At 33.8% G+C, this 8,160-nt stretch overlaps 1 protein-coding gene across 2 annotated transcripts; it reads left to right on the plus strand.

Moving 5' to 3' along the window:
* Positions 1-956: 956 nt before the first annotated feature.
* On the plus strand, positions 957-5,880 carry LOC115725347 (polyadenylate-binding protein 2). 2 transcript variants are annotated; one of them, XM_030654835.2, is made up of 6 exons: positions 957-1,152; positions 1,299-1,401; positions 1,894-1,961; positions 5,026-5,217; positions 5,317-5,450; positions 5,552-5,880. In XM_030654835.2, the coding sequence occupies exons 1-6, from the start codon at positions 988-990 to the stop codon at positions 5,598-5,600; spliced, it is 711 nt and encodes a 236-aa protein (XP_030510695.1). In that variant the 5' UTR covers positions 957-987; the 3' UTR covers positions 5,601-5,880. The 2 variants fall into 2 exon arrangements, with proteins under 2 accessions (XP_030510695.1, XP_060973425.1); XM_061117442.1 differs by lacking the exons at positions 957-1,152; positions 1,299-1,401 and adding an exon at positions 4,050-4,574 and having other exon boundaries at positions 1,907-1,961.
* Positions 5,881-8,160: the final 2,280 nt, after the last annotated feature.

An 8,160-nucleotide genomic window follows, 5' to 3' on the forward strand; every position in this document is an offset into this window, starting at 1 on the left:
CTTGGATTCCAACGAAGGTGGCGCTTGCAAGCCGAGGTATGCAAATTGGTAAGAAATGTTTTCGGTGTAATGAGAATTATGATGAAGATATTTTTCATGCTTTATGGGGCTGTCGGGGTAATAGGGATGTTTGGAGGAGTAGTGGGTTATGAGAGCATATGAAAGTGTATAAAACTTTGGATGTTGTCTCATTCTTGGGACATATGCAAGCTGGGTTGTCCACAAATGTTTTTGATTATTTTTTGTTGGTGTCTTGGCATTTGTGGTCCATTTGAAACTCTGCTCTTCATGGAGGTTCAGCTCCTAGATCAGGGGATGTGCTTGAGTGGTGTGACAGGTATTTGAAGGAGTTCCGTGAGGCTGGGCCGCAGAAGAAGCTTCAAGAGCAACAGGCTATGGCTAGGTGGATTCTGCCGAGTGCTGATCACTTTACTATTAATGTTGACGCTGGTGTTCGAGATTAGGTGGGGGCCTCAGGTATTGGGATTAGGGTGCGTAATGATGGTGGTAATGTCGAGTTCGCATCTAGTAAATGATGTTCTTTGAAGACTTCACCGTTAGTGGCTGAACTGACTGCTATTCGGGATGGTCTACGGGTGGGATTGCAAAGAAGGCTGCTTGTGTTCGGGGTAGAATCGGACTGCCGGGAGGCCGTTCTACTGGTGCACAACAAGGAGGATCAAAGCTGCCGCGAAGTTGATGGTTTATTGCTTCAGATTTGTGAGTTGTTATCGTGCTCTACGGTTTCGAGGCTTACGTTTGTGTATCGGGAAGCTAATAGAGCAGCCCATATTTTAGCTAATTATATTTTAGATTATAAAGTAAGTACTATGTGAATTCGAGTGGTACCCTTTTGTGCTAGTCATGCTATTGTGCATGTTTGATTTTATTAATGCATTATGTTACAAAAAAAAATATATATATATATTTACTCACAGTTTAATATCTTAGAGAAAAACGACACAATTAAGGGGAAAACGACAACAAATGGGGAGGAAAAGGTGGAGTAATATTTGTTCGTATACAAATATTATAAGACAGTGGCGCTCTACTCACTTCTCTCTCTGGTCTCTTGTGGTGAGAGGGAGAGAGACAGAGAGCGAGATGGAACACGAAGATGTCGACATGACCGGGGCTGATGGCACCGAAGCGGTAATACTTTTCCTCCATTTTATTTTCCCTACAAAGCTTTTGCTTGTTTGGCTTCTCGGAATTTATTCTTCATGTTAGGTTTCCGACCCTAAACCCCCAAATTTGATTTTTGATTTTGGAATGGGTTAATGTGAATCAATCGATAGGAACTTGATGACATGAAGAAACGCCTTAAGGAAATGGAGGATGAAGCAGTCGCACTTCGTGAGATGCAGGCTAAGGTCGAGAAGGAAATGGGTTCCGTACAAGGTGACCATTCCTCTCTTTGTTTTATTTCATTCGTTTTCCTTTCGTATTTCCGGTTGGTTTTTCTATTACATTTTTGTCTTGTAAAATCATCGTATCATGGGTGAGAAAGGATTCTGAGATATGATTTTTTTGCCCTAGATTGCTAATTGAAATTGAAATTTGAATTTTCATGCTCTTGTTAATTTCATTGATAGCAACTTTTAAGGTTGTATTAGTATCATTTTGTTTAGTTTTATTGTACATATTGGTTTGTAACTTTGTATACATATACATTGAATAATATCTATTTATGTATATGAAAAATTGTTATTTGCTTTATGGGTAAGAATAGGAGAATTTGTCTCCAACCTCATTTTGATTCTTGAGTTTGTAAGCCATTGTAGGAGAAATCTTCAATCTTTTATTCTATGAACCTGTGTAGAAATACGGCTATACACTACTAATAGTTGAAACATTTTTACATTCCTCTGATTGATTTTCTTGTCCATCTAGAACCATCTGCAGCTGCATCACAAGCAAGCCGAGAGGAAGTTGATTCTCGATCGGTTTTTGTCGGCAATGTGAGATCACTTATCTTGTATTTAAATAATGATTGTTCATTTTGTTTCGAATAGTACAGAAATGATATGTCAAATCCTCTAGCTTCTGAATTCGTATAATATTCTATATATTGTAGTACATATTTCCCTCTTATCAGAGTTCTTTATTGTTTTTTGCTTTCTTTGGATCACTAAATGAAGCTTGTATGTTATTCTCATTCGATGGCTGATTAAGTGTGGATATTTTTACGTTGACTGTTAAACTTGTTTTCACAAATAATTTTTTTTCTTTTCATGCCACTAATGAACTCGTCTGTAGAATCTTCCCTATGGTCCTAATGTTGAACTTGACTGACGCCACGAATGGCTTTGGACTTGTGTAAATACCAGTGAGCCTTGGTTTGACTTTTTGATTGTCATTCAATCATTATCTTGGCTGTTCTCTAGTTAACTTCAGTTCAAGGTCTCAAAATATTTTATATTCAAAATATATGCTTAGGTGAAACTTGTGAACATCTTTGTTTGCTTTTTCATGTTTAAATTGATGCTGGAACCAGGTGATTGATGGATAAAATAATGGTCTCCTCCTTGAGCTCATCGCTTTTGTTTTCCTATTTATGTTAGTAAGGGGTAAGCTCAAGGTTGTTTTGGAATGAAAATTTTGATGGAGAGAAGATGGGGTACTTTTTGATTTGCATTTATAGGAGCTAAATGTTTTGAAAGGCAAAAACAAGTTTCGAGGCGTTTTGCCATAGTACCGCGAGGCGTAAGCCTCGAGGCGCTCCAAGGCGTAAGCCTCGACAATAAGAATAAAAAATTCATAAACATGATATATATCATAAAATTCATAACAAAAAACACATAATTTCATAATAAAGTCATACAATTCATGTAATTACTAGCTATAAGTCTTAAAATATAACTAAAGGCATAAAAGGTTGAAAATTTGAAATCCTAATTAATAGACAAATGATAAATTTGAAATCTAAAGTTTCAAACATAAAGATTAAAAGACATATTCCAAGTTCCAAGGGAGAGAGAAGAGCCTTGTGTTGGTGTTGCTACTGCGTGAAGAGAAGGGAGAGAGGAGGAGAGTATTGTGCAAGGCAAGTTGTGCAGGATGAGGGAAAGTGATGAATGTTTAGGGTTTTTTATTTAGTTTTTGGCTTTCAAAATTTACAAAATGAAACTCAAAATAACCCAAGAAAAGTTTTGAAAAAGCTCACTCAAACTCACACTGAAACTCTTTAAAAAAAGCCCAATGAAACTCTTTAAAAAAGGCCTAAAACAACTCAATTAGCTGAGGCGTAAGCCTCACACGCCTCAGAGGCTTAAGCCTCAAGGCGTACGCCTCACAAGGCCGAGTCGTAAGCCTCATGGATAGTGACTGAGGCTAAGCCTCAGAGGCGTTTCTTGAACGCCTCGTTCCGAGGCGCGTTTGGAGGTGTACGCCTCAAAAGCCTTTTAAAACTATGGAGCTAACTGAAAAGGTGCACCAGGCCGGGCCATGGAAATAATTGGAATAAGCAATAAGGATATCAATAAATTTTCTCTACAAAAGCTTCCTTTTCACGATTTATTATATTTATTTTATAATAGAAATATATATTTTGAGGATATCCTCATGTTTATGTGTAAGTTGGTTAGGTCTTCCATGATTTGGATTTCAAAACTTCCCCATCTTTAGCAAAGGATAACTCATTTTTATTTAAGCGTGCCACATAATTGGCTGTCCTTGTGTGTTTCGGCTATCCATGTTGATTTTGGCTGGCTGCTACAATTTATAGTCACGTCTCTAATGAAGGTTTTCAGGATCATATCATTACTCAGTTCAAGTCATTTCTGCAAATTATGAGTCTTATGACTTAAGTTTGTTTGGGGATTTACCATTAAAATGTTTTATTTATGCTGTGTGATAGCTACCTCTTAGTATTTTATTTCAAATATGTCTAGTAGCAACCTTATTCTCTTTCATTTGGCTATACTAGCCAATTTTCTTCCACTTTTGTGGTTTTGAAATAGCTGATTATTTTGCAGCTAAACAGTAATTCCCTTCACTTTAGAATCTGGTTTGATATCTCATATTCTTGTGTTTGAATATATTGGCAGGTCGGGCTTCAAATGAGTTTTCGAATAAACTAACGCTTGTGTGGGAATTATATTGCATAGATCAGATATGGTAGGGGAAGAATGTTACTAAAAAGAAAGAAATTTAGGGGAGGTTTTTCATTAAAGAAAAAAAAAATAGGTGAGGTTGGGAAAAGAACAGAAATGAATAAAAAGAAATATGATGTTAAGAGTATTGGTGTATATTTGAGAAAAAGTATGAAAGTATAAAACAATGATCTATATTAGAAAAGAGTCAGAAGATAAAACTAGGAGACGAATCGTACAGTTTATCTTGTAGAGGGAATAGAAAATTCATAGGTTTAAACTACAATGTGAGCCCTCAGAAACTGACTCAGGTTTTTATGCCAAGAGGAAAGAAAGGGATAGATTCAAATGAAGGTTTCTCAACCATGATCAGTCAATTAAGGCAACATATGTGTTGAAGACTTTCTCACTTGCAAAGGCTGGAGCTTTTGATGGTGGTCAAAGCTTATGGGATTTGTAGTTACATTGTTTTTGCATATGGTGAGGGGTCTCTGGTCTTTCTTTCTTCCAAGTTCCAAACTCTGGACACACAGGAATTTTCCGTTGCAGTGACTTTTTTTTTACTGCAAACAAATAACTTAATTACCAACGTATGACTGGCAATCCATGCTAGTTTCTGAACACATCATGGTTGGTTTACATTACGTCTTTTTTCAAACTTCATAAGTCATAAACATATATTTTTGGTCCATAGTTTGCTATCAAGATTCAAGAACATTTCTTATGAATTGAATGTGGGTGAGGCTGCTGCTGTTTATTGCTTAACATCTTAAATCATTAAACCACATTGGCCATAATTAATTCTCCATTTCTTATGGAAATGTTGATCTGCTTGCTTATTTGTTTTTTTATCTTTGTTACCCTGGAAATCATGGTGGTTGGCTTCTTAATTTAAGATTTGGAGCTAATAAGACTTGATTGGCATCTGCAGGTGGATTATGCATGTACCCCTGAAGAAGTGCAGCAACATTTCCAGTCATGTGGGACAGTAAACAGAGTCACAATTCGCACAGACAAGTTTGGCCAACCAAAGGGTTATGCTTATGTGGAATTTGTCGAAGTAGAAGCTGTTCAAGAAGCAATTCTTTTGAATGAATCTGAACTACACGGCCGCCAATTAAAGGTTTACATCAATACATTGTATTTTTTTTTCCTTTTATACTCTGCACATCAAGTATTGGAACCATGTATTCAACTGAACAAGCTCTTTTAATTGTCTTAGGTTTCTGCTAAAAGAACGAATATACCTGGAATGAAGCAGTTCCGTGGTCGTAGAGCAAATCCGGCCATGGGTGGCTTCCGTTCAAGGGGTCCTAACCCGTTCACTCCATTCATATACAACCCCTATGGATATGGGTATGCATTTATAAACATTGCCCTCGACATTTTTTATTAAAATATTTTAATCAGTATCTTTACGTTCTACAAATTGTTTTCTCTTATGGTTGTTGTTGCAGAAAGGTTCCGAGAATGAGAATGCCTATGCGTTACAGTCCCTACTTCTAAATTTTCAATTTTTCCGAGGCATAGGCATCGAGGGTGAAGACACACTCCTTCCTTTTTTGAAGGACTGCGATTCAAGATGGTTCGGTTTTTCTTTTCTTTTCTTTTTCTTCTTTGAATGGAACTATTGCATCTGTAGGTTTACTGTGGATAATTTTGTGTGGATTAAGCATTTTGTGAAGATGGAAGAATGTACTAGCACCACCACCACCACCACCACCACGACCTATACTGAATTCTCTATATATCTAATTTAATCTTCGCAAAGAAGCCCTTTTCTTCATTTGTTTTATTGGGATATATATCTGATCTGATTTATTGTTTGTACCAATGGCTCGGCAATACTTTTATACTTGCCCAAACTACTTAAAATATACCAATAATTAAGCACACATTCTCCAATAGTCAATTCACTGATCACAGAGAAAAACACAAATTAAGACCCTTGTAAAATCATTTTTACTACGTTTAAAATTCTATAAATATTGTACTCGTACGGAAAGTCTAATTATAATCATCATGGAAGTAATGCCTTTATTAATATATGAAGATTTTAACTTATAGAAATATATATATATATATATATACTAGAAGAAAGGTACGTGCGAGGCACGTATACTTGGTTTTATGTTAGGTGTTTTCTACTTTATTTACAAATAATATAATAAATAATTGAAGAAAAAATATTATTAGTTATTGTTTGAAATTATTTTTAATGTATACAATAAATAAATAATACAGTTCACATTAATTAATGTAAATAATGGTATTACAAATTAAAAGTATACTGAATGCAATATATTAATTTTAAGAAATCTTGATTATCTAATTGAAAATTGTTCTCAAATTAATCCAAAAATAAACTAAAAATTAATATTCAAAATATTAATTAAAAAATATCGTACTTTTAATAAATTTAAAACATTTTAACACAACATGAATTAAATAATTGTAATTAAAAAACTATAAAAATATTATATATATAAATACGATATAATAAAACAACCTTTTAATCTTAAGCTTAAAATTAAAATCTAATCACAACAAGCTAATAAACTTTCCGTTGTTGATTGAGATCACTAACACATCTCACTCGTAGGTACCATTGCTTCTAATTGATATTGGTGCCACAAAGTGAAGAAATCAATAATCAATACTTCACAAAATATAAGATTTTTCAAGAAAATAAAATAAAGATACGAAGCTACTTGATCTTTAACCAACAGAGTAAACACTTTCACAAAGTTGTTCTACATTTAGCAACAAAAAACATCAAACTGAATTTATATAGATATATAAAACATAAATACAACTGTTGTATTGTATTGTTGACTAAAAAAGAACATGATAATGCACTACAATGAGAACCTCCTTTGACAATGAGTCAATGACTACAATAATGATCACAATTGTTCTTTTATTCATTAAACTCAATAGCCATATTGAAATGTCAATGTTCCAGAACCATTCCTATAAAACACACATAGATTACCTACATAAATATTTCTCTCAAAAGACTCGAATCTTGAAGCATTAAACTGAATCATTTATCATAATCCACCAATTTTTAGAGTTTCTAAACAATCAAAATTATTAATCTCAATATTAAGTATTTATTGAGATTAAAAGAAATAAAAGATTGCAAATAATTGAAACACAAAGAGGTAAGCATAAGAATTTTAAAAATATTGAAGAATCATTATTTGACTTCAATAGATCCTTTTGTTTCTGTAAAATATCAATTAAACTAAAACACTAATGTTCCATGATTATACATATATATATAGAGAGAGAGAGAGAGAGAGAGGGGATTTTCTTAGTCTTTTTGTTTTCCTTCTCAACCTTTTCAACTTTCGGTTTGAACTAAAGGCACCGTTCAAGCCACTCCATAGCTATGTTAGCTTAGTACTTTCTCCTCGTAAGGCTTCTTTCCTTTAGCAGTGACAATTTTTTATTTTGAACCCACAATATTGGTAATCTCTCTTAGAGATTCAAGATACTCCTTCTAAATCTGCTTTTGAAATACTAGATAGTTTTACAAAAACGTTCAATAAAAACTTTACATTTTCTTTATAAGTTGAATATAAAGTGATTAAAAAATGGGTAAATACCATTTTGGACCCTGTGTTTTGCAAAAGTTACCAATTGGACCCTGTGTTTTGTTAAATGACAAAATGGACCCTGTATTTTTTAAAATAGTACAAATAGGACCCTGAATTGATTTTTAAAGTTTAATTATAATTCGATATAAAAGTGCTATGACAAAACTGTTTACATTTTTTGTATCTGTTCGTATTAGGAATTATCTTCAAGTTGGTTGTATTAAAAAAAAAGTTGTCTAAAACTAAGCTCAGGGTCCTATTTTTACCATTTTAGAAAATAAAGGGTCCATTTTGTCATTTAACAAAACACAGGGTCCAATCTGTAACTTTTACAAAACATAGGGTTCAAAATGGTATTTACCCTTAAAAAATTGGCATAATACGTTTTTATCTTCAATTATTAATGCACGGAACCGCAGTTGCAAACCAAGAGCATAATTGTAGATCTTGTGATATGAAAT

This window comes from Cannabis sativa, chromosome 6 (assembly GCF_029168945.1).
Source record: "Cannabis sativa cultivar Pink pepper isolate KNU-18-1 chromosome 6, ASM2916894v1, whole genome shotgun sequence".
Taxonomy (NCBI): domain Eukaryota; kingdom Viridiplantae; phylum Streptophyta; class Magnoliopsida; order Rosales; family Cannabaceae; genus Cannabis; species Cannabis sativa.

Bases quoted from the DNA above. Each gene is read 5' to 3' on its own strand.
- LOC115725347 (XM_030654835.2), top strand. From the start codon at position 988: ATGGGGAGGAAAAGGTGGAGTAATATTTGTTCGTATACAAATATTATA. The intron at 1,402-1,893 runs GTGACCATTCCT...TTGTCCATCTAG, and splicing joins GGAAATGGGTTCCGTACAAG to AACCATCTGCAGCTGCATCA. The intron at 5,218-5,316 runs GTTTACATCAAT...TAATTGTCTTAG, and splicing joins TACACGGCCGCCAATTAAAG to GTTTCTGCTAAAAGAACGAA.